General features: G+C 41.4%; 2 protein-coding genes across 3 annotated transcripts; one reads left to right on the plus strand and one right to left on the minus strand.

The window, feature by feature from the left end:
• Window positions 1-754: 754 nt before the first annotated feature.
• LOC119264724 (C-type mannose receptor 2-like) lies at window positions 755-2,821 on the minus strand. Of its 2 annotated transcripts, none has more exons than XM_037543428.1 (6): window positions 2,728-2,821; window positions 2,567-2,618; window positions 2,080-2,478; window positions 1,509-1,871; window positions 997-1,359; window positions 755-900 (listed from the first exon to the last, which is right to left on the minus strand). In XM_037543428.1, exons 2-6 carry the CDS (start codon window positions 2,604-2,606, stop codon window positions 896-898), a joined length of 1,170 nt encoding a protein of 389 aa, XP_037399325.1. In that variant the 5' UTR covers window positions 2,607-2,618; window positions 2,728-2,821; the 3' UTR covers window positions 755-895. The 2 variants fall into 2 exon arrangements, with proteins under 2 accessions (XP_037399325.1, XP_037399324.1); XM_037543427.1 differs by having other exon boundaries at window positions 2,567-2,629.
• A 9,581-nt stretch (window positions 2,822-12,402) lies between these two features.
• LOC108413071 (macrophage mannose receptor 1-like) lies at window positions 12,403-16,536 on the plus strand. The gene is made up of 5 exons (XM_017685412.1): window positions 12,403-12,493; window positions 14,731-15,132; window positions 15,303-15,656; window positions 15,829-16,191; window positions 16,280-16,536. Exons 1-5 carry the CDS (start codon window positions 12,454-12,456, stop codon window positions 16,282-16,284), a joined length of 1,164 nt encoding a protein of 387 aa, XP_017540901.1. The 5' UTR covers window positions 12,403-12,453; the 3' UTR covers window positions 16,285-16,536.
• Window positions 16,537-18,038: the final 1,502 nt, after the last annotated feature.

An 18,038-nucleotide genomic window follows, 5' to 3' on the forward strand; every position in this document is an offset into this window, starting at 1 on the left:
ACCATGCAGTCTCATTAGATCCTAGTTACAGCAGTGGACTCATAATATATAACAGACAAAAAGACAAAAAATAAATCAGACAGACTGGATTTTTTCATATTTATTGAAATTTTAAGCAGTAATGAGACACAACTGAACTTCATTAGGACTACTCTTCCAAAATCAAATGCTATGACTTAACAGGTATAGACCGAACATGATTAGAAATACAGGCTCATGAAAAATAATGTATGCATCAAAAAATCCCACTAAAGGAATTTAAATTCAGCTCACCCGGCACATGTAAGGTAACTGAAACACTTTTTCTCGAGTTCTCAACTTGAGGACAAAATGATCAAAAAGCCAGTCAAGAACTTGTTTTTACTAGTTTTCCTCACTGGTTACGACTTTTTCTATCGCACAATCCCCCCATCACCGCTTGTGCTTCCAGGTGTTCACTGCTTTGGGATCACAAACACAAACAATTTTGACTAAACTAAGAAGTTTTAGTTGAGTGAAATCTACAGTGTCCTCAAGTTGAGTTAAATCAGGAAAAGCAGTGTAATGGGTTACCTTGTAATTAGATGTTGACCCGACTATTAGTTTAACTGTTTATAGTTTAAATAAAATAGTGAAAAACAGATAAAACCACATGAAACAAACAAACACTGAAAACTAAAAAAGCTTTGCTGATGAACTTCTTAATTTCATATAAACTTTAACCTTTAAGATGATACATAGTAACTCAAATGGAAAACTATATGAGAAAGATTAAATCTGCGCACCAAAGACAGCGGACTATAATATGTATATATGCTTACAAACCTATGTCACCCTGTATTATGTAGGAAAGCACAAAAACAATAAAATTGTAGATGCGCTGATGCTGGGTATGGGAGAGGAGAACATCTGGTTTCTAGTCTTCATTTCAGGAAGAGAAGACAAAAAAGAGGTTTACAAATGTGTAATAATGTGGAATATTACATATTCCAGTAGCACTCAAATACAGTAACTAACCTTCATAGGTGAGGCAGATGAAGTTGAGTTCCTGGTCCTCAGGCAGGCTGACCCACTGCTGACCTCCTCTAGCCTGCACCGCTCCAGTTCTCTCTACGGGGCTGCAGTCTTCTCCTCCTGTACTGTTAACTGGAGCCCAGTTCTGGTAGCAGATGGAAAAGCCACTCACCCAGTACCAGAAGCTGAGGGTGCAGGTGTGACGCAGACCCAGCCACACATGTTCAGTGGAGGCGTTCTGTGCCACCTCCTTCACCCAGAGCTGGATCTCCTCATAGTGAACTGAGACCAGATCCACATGATTATCTTTGCAGTATCTCTGAGCTTCACTCCAGGTCAGATTCTGCTTGATCAAGATCAGCTGATCTGTATAAAAACAAAAGTCTTTTCCTAAGAACAAGCAGTATAACAAAAAGCATTCCGAGATGAACTCCACAACACAAATCCTTTAAAAAGGAAACCCACTAATTAGTCAATAAATGGATACGTTTTTGAATAAAGGAGACATGACATACTCTCACGGCAGACAAATGGGAGCTCAATCTCACAGGCCGCATCATACCAGCCACCCGCTGTATCTGGCGTAGTCACAGATACAGCAGCACAGTTCTCATTTCCATCATAATTATCTGGCTCCTTAGGTGCCCAGTATCTGAATGAGGAGGTGCTCTGATCTGACCACTTCCAGGAGTCACTGAATAGGCCAATCCATAAATAATAATCATGAGATGCTTGTGCTGCTGTCTTGATCTGCTGGTTCTCAGTCTGGTTCCTCACACTGGCCAGATCTGTGTAATAATTTCTGCAGTAGCTCTGAGCACCACGCCAGGTCATCTCAATATAAATCAATACGTATCTTTCAGTGTTAGTCTTCTTTTCTAAGACACATAAAAACGACCTTATTAAAACTTGGTTATATGATGCACATCATGTAAATTTCTACCTTCATAATTCACAAAATAACATTTTCCACAAAGACAGAAAGATGAAAATGATTCACGTCTATCAGCCAGTTAGAGTTCAGTGTGTTTGAGACCCAGTTTATAAGGTGATGTCACTCATTAACATGTATCTCTATGTACTCACCGTCATAACACATAAATCTGCGCGGTGTATTACAGTAATCATCAAGCCAGGTTCCATCAGTTTTATACATTACAACACAGAACTCCTTCCCTCCTTTACTGTTTGGTTCTCCTGGGCTCCAGTTTCGGTAAGCGTCTCCCTCACTGTGGAAATCTCCCTCTGCTAGAGACCACTGCCATTTTCCAGTGTTCCATTTTTCTAGACCGATCCAAACTGGTCTTTGGATTGGCCTTGCTGTGCTTTGCAGAGTAGCACTCAGGTCCTTCATCTCCTCCATGTTGTTGATGGTGGCCAGGTGTGTATTGCTCTGTCTGCAGTAGCTCTGAGCTTCAGTCCAGCTTTTCTCCTCCTTCACAAAGGTATAACGGTAAGGGACATATGAAGATTCCCCACAGACAGCTGTGAAAACAAACAAAAATGTATTAAAATTAGTCGGAGTCTAGTTTAGCACCATGGAACTCTTCAAAAAGGTGAGGGGCACACTGACCTGAGAAAATCACGATGACTGTAATCCATTTTAGATCCATTTCTGAGAGAAACTATTTCACAGCTGTTTAGATCATAGTTTAGTACCATTTCATATGATATTCACAATGACACGTAATGACGATCATAAACAATAGAGCAGTTGTAAATATTCATACTCACACCGTGAAAATGAATGCAGTCTTCTGTGTTTCCAAATATCGCCCTGGTAGAAAAGTGAATGTCATCTGTTCTCTCCCGTGATGTGTTTCTGCTCCTCTTCTCCTCACATTACATTCATACCAAGTGTCTCAACTCTTTATATTTCACTCATGATATGCTCCACCTCTGTGGTCCTCAGTCCTGCAGAGTTACCGTCATGGTCTCCGTTTGCTTTGTTATTGGCACGCATGATTTCAGTTCCAGTAAAGAGGACTTGTAAAGCAATTTGCATGAGTTCCCATCAAACAATGCAAGTTGATTTTCAAAACAAATGATCAGATGACAATGAGCACTGTTGAGGGTTCAGAAAGAGATGACCGTAATAATGCCTTGTCGACAGTAAATGTTACATAATCACGAAGCACATACAGTACTGAGAGAAATATTTATATATTTATACTGTAAATGTTTATTTAAGATGTTACCTGAACATTATGCTGCTACTCTCTGTCACGATCAGCCCCTCCCAGTCTCCTCATGTGCTTTTGTTTACCTTTGTCTTGTCCATGTGCTTGTGTTTACTTACTGTCTTTTTTGTTGATCCTGTTTTAATTTTGTCATGTCTGTCCCTCCTTGTCCTGACCATTGTGACTATCACCCTGGATTTGCTCCTAATAAAAGCCGGTTATCTCAGAGTATGCGTCCGCCTCCTCGCTCCATGCCGTACTCTCTACCTGCACTGTACACTTTATATACAGATCACTGTTTACATCTCTTTTTGCACCACTAGTAATTCTGCATTTACTGTACTGTACTGCAATTCACTGTATGCACATTTCTGTCTATATATCTGATACACTTGAATGACTGATTATAAACATACTGTCTATATGTCCAATATACCTGTTATAACCTTTGCCTATGCACATATTGTCTTATCTTTTACTGTCTTGTCTTTGCACTGTTTGCTATTTATCTTTTATCACTGCACTGGAGAATTAGCCCGATAGTGTTTCGTTATATTGTACTACACTGTATTATATAAAGTTGAATTGAATTGAACTTAAATGTTAAATATGAGGTTGCACATGTAGCCATAAGAAAGAATGGGCTATAAAAGACGTTCTTAATGGCTTATCCTTTTGATCTTTCATTCAAAATGAAGAAAAATCTAACCTTTATTTAAAGTGTAAGGTTTGGAAGAAAAAACTAAACCTTGTCATAAAATGAATATTTTTCTCATACCTCTGTGCAGTGCAATTGTTGGCACTGCTAGAAATTCTTGAGTAAAATCTAAGTGAAGTATATTTAGTTTCAGAATTTTTGTTATAAAGCCTGAGCAATTCAGAGCACATAAATGGTCAGCCATGACTTCCTGTGTCACTAGGGAATGTGTATGAGATGAAACACAGGCCAAATTTCCTCAGTCATCCATCGTTATGAGAAAGACCGAAGAACACAGCAAGGAAGTGCAACAAAATTTTGTTGAGTTCCACAAATCAGGATATGACTACAAGAAAACCATGGTTAAGAATGCCCATTCTCACAAGTCAAGTCAAAATTTATTTATATCACACTATTTACAACAGGTGTTGTCACAAAGTAGCTTTACAGAAAAGTCTGGGTCCGAAACCCCATGAGCATCACCAGTGGCAACAGTGGCAAGGAAAAACTCCTTAAGTGCAAGAGGACGAAACCTTGAGAGGAACCCAGACTCAACAAAAAAAAGCAAACGAGATTTAATATGAGCATCTATAATCTGGAGATGAATGATGAATGAATTCATCTGAGATGAATGGACCTCTCTGCATTTATAATCACTCTAGCTGGTTTCCTGATATGTTAATCTAGTGTCAAATACTAAAAAGTCACAAAGCTGAAGTCGCTTCTCATTCACCTTCTCCTGTTCCACCTTAAATGGCACAGCAGTTACATTCTGGTATGACAGGCACACCAGCATATCATCGTCATCATCATTTTTGCCCGCTAGTCCAAACAGGGTCGCGGTAGCAGTTGGGAGAGCAGAGAATCCCAGATGACCCTGTCCCCCGCAACTTCCTCCAGCTCATTCCCGAGGACTCCAAGCCGCTCCCAAGCCAACTTGGAGACATAATCCCTCCAGCGGGTCCTAGGGCGACCCCGGGGTCTTGTCCCGGTAGGCCGTGCCTGGAACACCCCCACCGGGAGGCATCCAAGGGGCATCCGGATCAGATGCCCGAACCACCTCAGCTGGCTCCTCTCAATGCGGAGGAGTAGCGGCTCTACTCTGAGCTCCTTCCGGATGACCAAGCTCCTCACTCTATCACAGAGCGTGTAGCCCACCACCCGATGAAGAAAGCTCATTTCCGCCACTTGTATTTGCAATCTCGTACTTTCGGTCATTACCCACAGCTCATGACCATAGGTGAGGGTTGGGATGTAGATCGACCGGTAAACAGAGAGCTTCGCCTTTTGGCTCAACTCCCTCTTCACCACCAGTCCAGTACAGTGATCGCATTACTGCTACCGCCTGTCCCAGCCTACGGCCGATCTCACGATCCCTCTTCCCATGACTCATGAACAAGACCCCAAGATACTTAAACTCCTCCACCTGGGGCAGGTCCTTTCCCCTTACCTGGAGTGGGCATGCCATCATTTTCCGGGCCAAGACCATGGACTCAGACTTGGAGGTGCTGATCCGCATACCAACCGCTTCACACTCAGCTGCAAACCGCTCCAACGAGCGTTGGAGGCATCCATGTGATTCCGCCAAAAGAACAACATCATCTGCAAATAGCAGAGACGCCACCCTCCGACCTCCACACATAATGCCCTCCTGACCCCAGCTACGCCCTGACACTCTGTCCATGAATATCACGAACAAGAGTGGAGACAGAGCACAACCCTGGCGCAGTCCAACGCTAACCCTGAAAGAGTCTGACTAAATGCCGAGTATACGGACACAGCTCTCACTCCGGGAGTACAGAGATTGGATAGCCCGGAGTAGTAGCCCTGGCACCCCATACTCCTGGAGGACATCCCACAAGATATCTCGAGGAACACGGTCATAAGCCTTCTCATAAGTCCACAAAACACATGTAGACTGGGTTGGCAAACTCCCATGCCCCCTCAACAATCTGTGATAGGGTGAAAAGCTGATCCATTGTTCCATGGCCGGGACGGAATCCACATTGTTCCTCCTCAATCTGAGGTTTAACTATCGGTCGGAGTCTCCTTTCCAGCACCTTTGCATAGACTTTCCTAGGGAGGCTGAGCAGTGTGATACCCCGATAATTGGCACACACCTTCCGGTCCCCCTTTTTAAAAATAGGGACCACCACCCCAGTCTGCCAGTCCAAGGGTACTGTTCCCGAGGTCCATGCAATATTGCAAAGGCGTGTTAGCCATGACAGCCCCACAATATCCAGAGCCTTAAGCATTTCTGGATGAATCTCATCCACCCCCGGTGCCTTACCACTGAGGAGCTTACCAACTACCTCAGTGACCTCCACCAGGGAAATGGAACTTGACACCCCAGAAGCCTCTGGCCCTGACTCCTGTGAGGGAGGCACGTCTCCCAGATTAAGAAGTTCCTCAAAGTGCTCCTTCCACCGACCGACAATATCCTCATTCGAAGTGAGAGTTTCTCCACCCTTGCCGAATACAGCTTGGGCGCAGCCACCCCAACCCCTCCTGAGTCGCCGGACAGTTGTCCAGAACCTCTTTGAGGCCGAACGAAAGTCTTTTTCCAAGGCCTCACCAAACTCCTCCCATGCCCTGGATTTTGCTTCTGCCACCGTTGCAGCTGCCACCTTTTTTGCCTGTCGGTACTTATCTGCTGAATCGGGAGTCCTTCGGGCCAACCAGTCCCTAAAGGCTTCTTTCTTCAGCTTGACGGCCTCCCTCACCACTGGTGTCCACCAGGAGGTTCTTGGCTTACCGCCCCGACAGGCACCCACAAGCTTTTGGCCACAGCTACGCCTGGCAGCTTCCACAATGGAGGTTTTGAACAGGGTCCATTCAGACTCCATGTGCCCTACCTCCTCCGGGATGTGAGAAAATTCCAAATTAAAATCGTAGAGAGGAAAACTTTGATTGTTGTCTGTGCGTATGCAACAAACAACAGGTCAGAGTATTCGGCCTTCCTGGAACGAGTGGGCGGGGTTCTGGAAAGGGTCCTGCCTACAGACTCCATAGTCCTACTGGGAGACTTCAGTGCTCACGTTGGCAATGACTGGGAGACCTGGAGAGGCATGATTGGGAAAAACGGCCTGCCCGATCTAAACCCGAAAGGTGAATTGCTATTGGACTTCTGTGCCAGGCATGGATTGTCCATAACGAACACCAAGTTTGAACACAAGGATGTTCATAAGTGTACATGGTACCAGAGCTCCTTGGGTCAACGGTCAATGATCAACTTTGTTGTCGTTTCATCTGACTTGGGACCATGTGTTCTGGACACTAGGGTGAAGAGAGGTGCTGAGCTGTCAACTGATCACCATCTGGTGGTGAGTTGGATCAGATGGCAGGGAAGACTGATGGTCAGATCCGGTAGGCCCAAGCGAATAGTGAGGGTGTGCTGGGAACGACTTTCAGAGGCCCCTGTTCGGAATGATTTCAACTCCCACCTCCGGGAGAGCTTTTCTCACACCAGCATGTGAAACGTGAAAATTCAATCAAGAAGCTGGCAAATTAAAAGTCTTGTAAAAAATCAAATGTCAAAAAGACATTTTACAAAAAAATAATTCCAAAAGATTCCTGCCAGAGATGTGAGAAAAGCAGCTATAGCTGAGCTATACTGACATGTAATGATGATCATAAACAATAGAGCAGTTGTAAATATTCATACTCACACTGTGAAAATGAATGTAGTCTTCTTCTGTATTTCCATATATCACCCTGGAAGAAAAGTGAATGTCATCTGTTCTCTCCCGTGACGTGTTTCTGCTCCTCTTCTCCTCACATTACATTCATACCAAGTGTCTCAACTCTTTATATTTCACTCATGATATGCCACTCTGTGGTACTCAATCCTGTAGAATTATCATCATAGTCTCCATTTGCTTTGTTTTTGTCACCCATTTTTTCAGTTCCAGTAAAAAGGGCTTATAATGCAATTTGCATTCCCAGCAGTTCCCATCAGACATGCCAAACAGTGCAAGTTGATTTTCAAAACAAATAACCCGATTACAATGAGCACTGTTGAGGGAGATGACAGTAACCCGTTCTATGACGCTCGTGTTCCAAAATATTGTAAACATGCTTATATCTCTTTGGATTTTGTTAAAATGCTTTGTGAGCATGCTTAAAAAAACTAGAAGCACATCTCATAATGCTGTAGTAATTTTATATAATTCTTTGGTTATAATAAATATGCTGGAAAACAAATGTCACTATGCAATATAATGGCATTTCAACAGTAAATATGTTACATAAATCATAAAGCACATACAGTACTTATTAATGATTATAACCACCAAATAAACATTTGAATTGTCATCACGGAGTGCTTCAAGTATATATAAATTGATGAATTGATGTAGTAATGAGAAAAATTGACTTCTAAAGACATTTTAAATTTATTTTCATCATTCATTCAAATTAACAAAATATGGAAAAATCTATTTAATATCTATTTACAGTATATTGTCTGAAAGAGAAAAAAACTAAACCTTGTCTTGATTAAATATATATTTCACAAATGTATCTGCACCATAATTGTTGGTGCTGCTAGAAATTATAGAATTAAATCTAAGTGAAGTATATTTCATGCCGTATATTATGTCATAAAATTAGAGAAATTAGGAAACCATAAATGGTCAGCCTGGCTTCCTGTGTCACCTGTTGAAATATGTTTGAGGTGAACCATGGGCCAAATTAACTCAGCCATCAATTAAGATAGAAGATCAAATGATACAGCAATAAACTGGTTGAGAACACCCATTTCCACTACCAGGCAATAATTAAGAAGTTTAAAACAACTTCAGATGTGAAAAATTGGCTGGGAATGTTTGGGACATATGCCTATACTAAGCCCATGCACAGTAAGGAGGATGGTTCTAGTGGACAAATAGTTGGCAAGGATTGTAGATGGTGAAATGCAGACATTAGTCAGGTCTTGGGTCAGAATGTCTTCCAAACTATAATCTAACACCTCCTTTGCAACCACAAGTTGTTTGGACTGCCTCTCCAGGTCTCCCAGACATTGACAACATGAGCATTGAAGTATCTCAGTAAGACTATGGAGTCTGTAGGCAGGAGCCTTTCCAGAACCCCACCCACTTGCTCCAAGAAGGCCAGATACTCCAACCTGTTGTTTGGAGCATAAGCACACACAAGTCAAGAGTTTTCCTCTCTGCAATTTTAATTCGCATTGAGGTGACCCTCTCATCCACTGGGACAAATTCCAACTGTACGGCCTCCAGCTGGCGACTCGTGAGTATCCCCACACCCGTCCAGCGCCTCTCACCCTGTGCAACCCCTGAGTAGGAGATGGACCTACCCCTATCCAGGAGTTTGGTTCCAGAGCCAACACTGTGGGTGGAGGTGAGTCCAACTATATCTAGTTGGTACCTCTCAACGGGAGGCACATGCTCCAGCATTTTTGTGAAAATGCTAAAACTTATTTAACTTTTAAGTACAGAAATGTTATTCCAGATTATGGAGCATTTCTGTTGGTCTGTATATTAAGAAATGTTCACATAATGATATGTTTTTCATCTAAAGATATAATGTTCCAAACAAGTAGGCCCCAGGTCTCATGTGAGCCCAATGCCACTGGACCAGCACACCTCTGGTGACCCCTTCATGTTCATGAGTGTACAAATGAACAGGCTGTTTGTAGTCAGGCAAGCCCAGAGCTCGATGACAGCGTACCTTGTATGTGTTCTTATTCTTTGCAGGCAGTAGCAGATCATCAGTATGTTGCAGGAATCATGAACTGTGGTGGCAAAAACACCTGGTGAATCATTAAAGCCCTGTGAGTGTCCCGGTATACCAGATATGGAGTGTTTATGGACAGCGATGCAGAAAAATGCAGAACATAAATCTACAGCAGTGAAATGTTTGTGCATCACTCAAATTCTGTTAACCATGGCAGGCACATCTGGCACACTTGGCACACGTAGGATAACAACATCATTAACTTGCCACAGGTCCAGAGTAAACCTCCAGTTGCAACCACCCACTTTGTGAACTGGGTTAACTGGTGTGTGGTAAGGGGACTCTGTTTTGTTGAGTACGCCTTGATTTATCAATGACTGTATCAAACCCTTCATTCCTTCCTCTTTGTATGTAGACAGAGGATACTGCTTCCATTAGACTGGCTGCCATGTAAATGAGATACATGAGATACTCAATGTAAGTGCTATAGAATTGTTAGCAATATGCTGAGTTTGCACAAATCGAACAAGAATAATTGCGCTCATTAGACACAGCCATATTGCCGACATAATTATTGATATGCAAATGCAATTTGAACATGATGGTATGACCCAATAAACTAAATGCTGGAATAATGACCAACCAGAGCAGGAAGAAAGTTCCTGGGTCATGTGTAGAGGTTACTTATAGCTTTTTTGTTTTTGGACATTGAATTGGTGCCCCACTCACATATAGAGAATAAACTGTGGAACCTGACACTGGTCCACTATACATCGGCACTGGTAATAGATGATTATGTTGCACCAGTGTCCACTAAAAAGCTTTAGGACATTCAGTATGAGTCTGCGTTTGGCACTGAGAATAACTTTCATCTGAATATGTCTTTATACATTTTCTGATCCCTCTGTGACACAATAATGGCATGCCCCCTGCCTCCACTACTACTATCCACTGCAAACGCTGGTGCCTTAGAGGACTTATTTGTCTCAGGGAGATAGGTGCCAGTTGCCTCCAAGTCTCTTACATGGCCCAACATATCTTAGACTCATAAGGCTTGGCAACACAAAGTTTAAACAAAGCTGTATGTTTAGGGAGCATGTTGGACGTAAGGGTTTAATAAACAGTGCCAATGGCTCAGATTTGTTTACTTCTTTAAATCTTTAAATGAACATGCTATAAGACAATACCTGTGCTATCTTCCATCCATCCATCCATTTCCTAAGCCGCTTCTCCGTCAGGGTCGCGGGGGGGTGCTGGAGCCTATCCCAGCAGTCTTTTGGGCGGAAGGCAGGATACACCCTGGACAGGTCGCCAGTCCATCGCAGGGCAGACAGACAGACACAGACAGGCACTCACACCCAGGGGCAATTTAGCACGTCCAATTGGCTTGATTGTATGTCTGTGGAAGGAAACCGGAGAACCCAGAGGAAACCCACGCAGACACGGGGAGAACATGCAAACTCCACACAGAGAGGACCCTGGTCACCCGGCCGGGGAATCGAACCCAGGCCCTCCTTGCTGTGAGGTGACAGCGCTACTCACCACGCCACCGTGCCACCGTGCCGCCCATGTTTTCTAATTAGTTAGGTTAGATTAGGTCTCTTTAAAAAGCTAACAATCAGATGTTTGGTGTCCGGGTAGGAGAGTCACTCTATGTGTCACTGAAGCAGAACATCAGAAGTTCACAATAGAAATGGGAGTTTTTTATTTGCATCTATTAAAGTGCAAAAATAGTGATAAAAGTACACTGAGTGTGGTCAGCGGGCCTAAAAAGTGGAACCACAGTGGAATCATACACATACTAGTCTCCAGCTCTTGGTTCAAATAAAAGTTGCTGGGAGAAATACAAATTGGTTTCTGTATTGTTTTTATAATGGCATATCTATGCACTCAAAAAATATGTTTGGAAAGTCCCCTGAACTGTGATATTAGACTATAATTTAGGACAATGGCACCCAAAATGCTTCCAAAAAGATAATTTCATATTGTGTACACAATGCTATATAATGGTCCATATTAAATAATAGACTATTATAGCTAATCCACCATTATTTCTTATCACAAAGGCCTATTCTTCTTAAAATGAATCTGCTGCTTTTAAAATCACCTGCAGTCAAATTCACATTGGCTGGGGGAGCTGTCGATCATAAATGATTAGCCAATCAATTGACCAGCTGTGAGGGTGAAGGGAGCCGGCATGGTAGGCAGGCTCAGTGTGTCTCCAGTGCCCAAATTTAACATGATGTAACATGCAAATGAGTTAGCTTCACAGAAATGTCTACATACAAGTGAAAATGAGCTGCATTCCTACAGGCTGTGTAAGAAAGTCCACTGAGGTCTTCTCTACTTTTGGTATTTAAAGCTCATGTAAGTCCTTTTATTAAGATAAACTTGTCTTATGAAAAAAATGAACATCAACACGATGACAGCTGGATCATAAAGTCGTGTCCAGGAGTTGGAATCTGAGTTGTAACACATGTTTGAATGAGAACGGATCAAAGTGGAGTCAAACCAGAGTGTCGGTTCTGGTCCAGTTCTGGTAATCCATGGACAGAGCTATGCAAATTATAAGGCTAGAAGGTTTGGCTTGTAAATAAACCTGCGTCAGTCTGAACAGTTTACGGGACCTCATGCAAAGAGCTTCCCAGTTCGTGTTTACTGGAACTTTCACTGTACAATGACTAATGAAAAGAAAGACTGTGATGGCATCTCTCCAGGTCCACATTCATCAGAGGCTGGGCGTATCAAGAGAGAGATAAATAGGCATAGAACATTGTGCATGAACATAACGTGAGGAGAAGAGCAACAGAAGCACATCACAGAGGAGAAAAACAGACATTTACTTTTCTACCGTGGGGTTTGGAAGAAATACAGAGGTTCTCAGAAATGGATCAGAAGTGGATTTCAATCATCTTGCTTTTCTCAGGTCAGTGGGCACTTTGCCTCTACTAGAACATTACTAACATGAGAAAATGAATGTGTTTGCTGGGTGTATGGAAAGCTTTAGCCACTCACATACAAGGTTTGAATTAAAACAATACAATTCTAAGGAATCCATATTCAGAAAACTTTTAATTACACTTTTTTTGGATGGCGGTATTTCAGAATACAATTACTTTATGCATTTTTAAGAATACCTATTTACTAAATATACTTTTTTACTAAATTTACTAGGTATACCATATTTATAAGAAACAACATCAATTCATGTTTATTAATAAGACATATATAGATCTAACTTTCTATCTAAATTAATTACTGAATGTTTTGGTGTTTTGGTTACATTACAATTACAAAGAATTTACATGAGACAGTCATACAGGCCATATGTTATATTAAGGAGACTCTAGGCTTCTCTTGTGCCAATATTGGACATAGAATTCCAATGGAATTTTCACACGTTCCGAATTTCTTGAATTTTTTTGTTGCTTATTGTTGTTGTCGGAAGAAAACCTTGTATCTCCATTTTTGGCATTTTTTGACATAATTTGAAAGTGTCTGTTACTCTTTACACTTTTTGTAAATGTTATGATGAATGGCCTAAAAGAAATTACCCAAAATGACATGGGAAAAATTCTGGTTCCATTGACTTACATTGAAAGTAAAGTATGTTTCTTCCTTCTCCTGTAAAGTTACCATTTTGGAGATATGAGGTTTACTTCCAACAGCAGCAATATGTTGCTTATGTTGCTTAGACAGTTCTTGATAAAAGTCTCACTTCACATGCCTTTTCAGAACTTGATAGTCTGGAGTGTCTGTGAGCTTAATATGTAAGAATTCTGATTCATTCGATGGTTTATTCAATTGTGTATTATTTGGTAAAAATAAATAATTAGTAGGTCCTCTTGGGTTCATGATGAGTGCTAAAATTCAGATACACAGCAAGACACAAACTTTAAAAAACAATGGCTTCCTTATGCTATTTATTATTTTTTTGTTCTAATAATTTGTAAATCAACCACTCCATCCAGCATCTGTCATTACGCTTGGTGACATAAGGCTTGCCTACTGTTGATTGGCCATGGAAAACCATGCCATGAAACTCCCAGCACATAGTTTTTGTGCTGATGTTGATGCCAGAGGAGGTTTGAGACTCTGCAGTTACTGATCAGCAGAGCGTTGGTGGCTTTTATGCAGTATCCTCCTCAGAACTCTGCGACCTGCTCTGAACTTTACGTGGTCTAGCACCTCGTGGCTGAGTTGCTGAGGTTCCTTTCTCTTTTCAATAATACCACTCACAGTTGATCACAGAAAATCTAGGAGGGAAGAAATGTGTTGCAATGTTGGCATCTTATAACAGTACCATGCTCAAATTCAGTGAGCTCTTTAGACAAACCCAATCTTTCACAAAGGTGTGTAAAGGCAGGCTGCATGGCTAGGTGCTTGATTTTTCACACCGGTGGCAAAGGAACTGAATGAAACACCTGAATCCAATGATTGATGATGTGTCCAAATACATTTGACTATATAGTGTAACAGCAGTGAGTGGAGTTTGGGTGATTTTGAAGCTGGACTGCTGGCTGATGTTTGGTCACAGCTGGGTGAAATGATATGTTTGTGAGGACAGGCTCTGCAGAATGTTGTGACGCCCATGTGTTGCCATGTTAAGGCCAAGTCAGAGTGGTAATATCAGGATTTTGGTGGGTTTTTTGAGCCAAACTATTCACTGATGATTACATCACAGCTTGATGGCATGTTGGATGATGGAGAGCTGGGTTTGCCGAGTGTTCTGATATACAAAGCATGTCTCTATCTTAAATCGTATAGCTGTATCTGAAGTTGTGAAGACTACAGTGCAGCTTTGCACACTGACAGAAGAATTCCATGAAGAAAGCTGCCAACCAGTAACAGCAACAAACGCTGTAAATGAAATGAAATTGCCAACGGCAGAATTTTCCCTTGTGCTCGATCAACTGGTAATCTGGCTGGGCTCTAAACATATTCTAAATATGATACTTTCAATGCAATGTTCTGCAAAACTCTGCAAGATACCACAGAGCATTCAGTGTTTAGCCATCACTACAGCGTTCTGCTGAACACTGCCCATATGTGTGTCTGTCTACTCTTGTGTGTTTGTGCTATTGTGTGTTATAGGTGTGAATTTTGCACCTTTCTGCTGCAAAATTAGACCAAATACAACATATTAGCTTTTGTTTTGTACAGCTGTCTGTGGCGTATCTGCATACGTTCATCGTCAGTATGTCTTTGTGAATGAGAGTAAAACCTGGACTGAAGCTCAGAGCTACTGCAGACAGACCTACACTGATCTGGCCACCATCAGTAACATGGAGGAGATGAAGACGCTCAATTCTACTCTAAACAAACTGAAAGATGCACCCAACAGCTCTGTTTGGATCGGCCTAGACAGAGGAGTTGCTGGGAAATGGCTGTGGTCTCTTGCAGATGGAAATGTCTACAGAGATGGAGACACATACAGAAACTGGAGGAGTGGAGAACCTAACAATAGGGGGAACATGGGCGAGTACTGTGTTGGGATGTTTAAAGATGGTGGAGACTGGTTTGATGAGCAGTGTAAAGTATTAAACTCTTTTGTGTGCTACAACGGTAAGAACAAACAAACATATGCTACTTAAAGACATTACTTCATGAAACAGATCTAGAAAATACTGAAAACTGATTATTATTGTGCAGATTTTTCTAGTGTACTATTGTGGTTTATGGGGACAATATGTTATTAAAATAACTGACATTCATAATGTAATTACATTTTTCAGAAAAGAAGACGAGCACTGAAAGATACGTGTTCATTAATGAGAAAAAGAACTGGCACGATGCTCAGAGCTACTGCAGAGAACGTCACACAGACCTGGTCAGTGTGAGGAACCAGACGGAGAACCAGCTGATTCTTAATTCGTTCAAAATGAATACAAATTTTGATCGCGTTTGGATCGGCCTGTTCAACGACTCCTGGCAGTGGTCAGATCAGAGTGACTCCTCATTCAGATACTGGATGTCTGGTCCAGAGAATTATGGTCAAGGTGAAAAGTGTGCTGCAGTGTCGCTGACTGAGAAGGGTCAGTGGAAAAATAAGCCGTGCAATAACCAGCTGCGGTTCATCTGTCATAAGAGTGAGTTATAGTTCACTCCATCAACAATGTCTGCATTTAAACGTTAATAATTTAGTTTACCTTTTTATTTATATTTGACACTGTGTTTACTGCAAAACCCCAAGCTGACTTTGAAGACACTGGAACATCTAAATTTTCCAGTAATCATATTATGTTTTCCTTTTTCTTTCAGACAAGCTGATCTTGATCAAGGAGAATCTGACCTGGAGAGAAGCTCTGAGATACTGCAGAGATAATCATGTGGATCTGGTCTCAGTTCACTCTGAGGAGATCCAGCTCTGGGTGAACGTGGTGGCACAGAACGCCTCCACTGAACTTGTGTGGCTGGGTCTGCGTCACACCTGCACTCAGGGTTTCTGGTACTGGGTGAGTGGTTTTTCCATCTGCTACCAGAACTGGGCTCCAGGTAATGGGACAGGAGGAGAAGACTGCAGCTTTGTAGAGAGAACCGGAGCAGTGCAGGCTAGAGGAGGTCAGCAGTGGGTCAGCCTGCCTGAGAGCCAGAAACTCAACTTCATCTGCCTCACCTATGAAGGTTAGTTCCTGTTCATGGATGTTACTGGGATTCTGATGTGCTTTCTGTTTGTAAACTGTCTTTTTTGTTTTTCTCTTTCCAACAAAAGACTGAATGAAGACCAAAGACTGAAACCAGGTGGTTCCTCTTCCAGAACCACCATCAGCAGATCAGTTTTATACTTTTTATTTGCTTTTCTTAACAGTGAGAGTTATAACGGTCTGCCAACATGAATATTGACTGCACTCCTGAGTGTTTGATGTGCAGATTTGACCTTTTTTTTAAGTTACTGGGGGCCTCATTACTGAACCTCAGTCAGAATGCAGTAAAAACTGAACATCAACCTCTTGTAAAATGACTTTTAGCATAAACATGTATTTCTTATCCATATATAACTTTCTATGAGGCTGTGTGTATAATATTATTTTCTTCTGTATATTTGTCTATTTTAATATGTAATCATAGGGAATTTTAAATTTAATTGCCTCATTATTTCTTTCAGTTATCATTAATATACAACTCATATCAGTTCAGGTCTTTTTAAGCTTTTCTTGAACTTTTTTCATGTTTTATTCACATGCACATTCCCTGTATGCTTTCTTCCCTCAGGGAAAGATTAAGAGTTTATTTTAAAAAACATACATTAGGGACTAATCATTGTCATTCACTTTGGTTTAAGCTGTTTTCATGTATTGCACTGTATTATTAAACAACTGGCGTGAAAGAATTGTGAAAATCACTTATGGTTTCATTTTAGTCATAAAAACTCACAGTACCCACTTATAAATATCTTGTTAATATCATCTAATGCAAATACCTAAATTCACATCTTATGTGTAGATTTGAAAGCGTTTGATTCCTGAAGGCTGCAGTTAGATCACTGAATGCACTATTTACAAGTTTTTACAAATTCCCTGTAAAATAGTGAGCAAATTACAAAATGCATTAATAAATGAACAAAAGTGGAACACACTTGTACTGATTTATCAATACTTTACTCTTAATAAATGCTTACAAATATCCTCAGGATACACTATGTTGCCAAAAGTATTTGCGCGTCAGCCTTCACACACATATGAACTTCAGTGAGATCCAATTCTTAATCCATAGGGTTTAATATGATGTTGGCCCACACCAAACTCGCTCATCCATGTCTTTATGGACCTGCTTTGGGAAAATTTTGGAAATTATCCAAAATCTCTTGATCTGCTGAAGCATTAAGAGTTCCTTTCACTGTAACTAAGGGGCCAAGCCCAACTCCTGAAAAACAACCCAACACCATAATTCCCCCTCCACCAAACTTTACACACGTCACAATGCTGTCGTTCCCAATCGCTTCCACTTTGTTATAATGCCACTGACAGTTCACTGTGGAATATTTAGTAGTGAGGAAATTTCACGACTGGACTTGCTGCACAGGTGGCGTCTGATCACGGCACCACGCTGGAGTTCACTGAGCTCCTGAGAGCGACCCATTCTTTCACTAATGTCTGTAGAAGCAGTCTGCAGGCCGAGGGGCTCGGCTTTATACACCTGTGGCCACGGAAGTGACTGGCAAACCTGAATTCATTGATTTGGATGGGTGACTGAATACTTTCAGTAATATAGTGTAGTGTCTAAAGAAGTAGTAATGTTTAAAAGATCATTACTTATGAAAACTGCAAGAGCAAAACTAAAGAGGAACTTAACTATGCTTGCATCTGAAAGATTGCAATTAACACAATAGGCAAAGGCAGTTATTATTTAACTTACAGAAGGCTGTATTAATGCATCATATAATATATTTTATACTGCATTTCTAAGCCATTATTGATTTGGTAATGCTTCCTATGAAGTCTGTATTCATAAGACATTACAAACACAAATGC

This window comes from Pygocentrus nattereri, chromosome 12, assembly GCF_015220715.1.
Source record: "Pygocentrus nattereri isolate fPygNat1 chromosome 12, fPygNat1.pri, whole genome shotgun sequence".
Taxonomy (NCBI): Eukaryota; Metazoa; Chordata; class Actinopteri; order Characiformes; family Serrasalmidae; genus Pygocentrus; species Pygocentrus nattereri.

Bases quoted from the DNA above. Each gene is read 5' to 3' on its own strand.
- LOC119264724 (XM_037543428.1), bottom strand. From the start codon at position 2,606: ATGGATCTAAAATGGATTACAGTCATCGTGATTTTCTCAG. The intron at 1,872-2,079 runs GTGAGTACATAG...TATGTGTCTTAG, and splicing joins CAGATTTATGTGTTATGACG to AAAAGAAGACTAACACTGAA. The intron at 1,360-1,508 runs GTATGTCATGTC...GTTTTTATACAG, and splicing joins CCCATTTGTCTGCCGTGAGA to ATCAGCTGATCTTGATCAAG.
- LOC108413071 (XM_017685412.1), top strand. From the start codon at position 12,454: ATGGATCAGAAGTGGATTTCAATCATCTTGCTTTTCTCAG. The intron at 15,133-15,302 runs GTAAGAACAAAC...TACATTTTTCAG, and splicing joins CTCTTTTGTGTGCTACAACG to AAAAGAAGACGAGCACTGAA. The intron at 15,657-15,828 runs GTGAGTTATAGT...TTTTTCTTTCAG, and splicing joins GCGGTTCATCTGTCATAAGA to ACAAGCTGATCTTGATCAAG.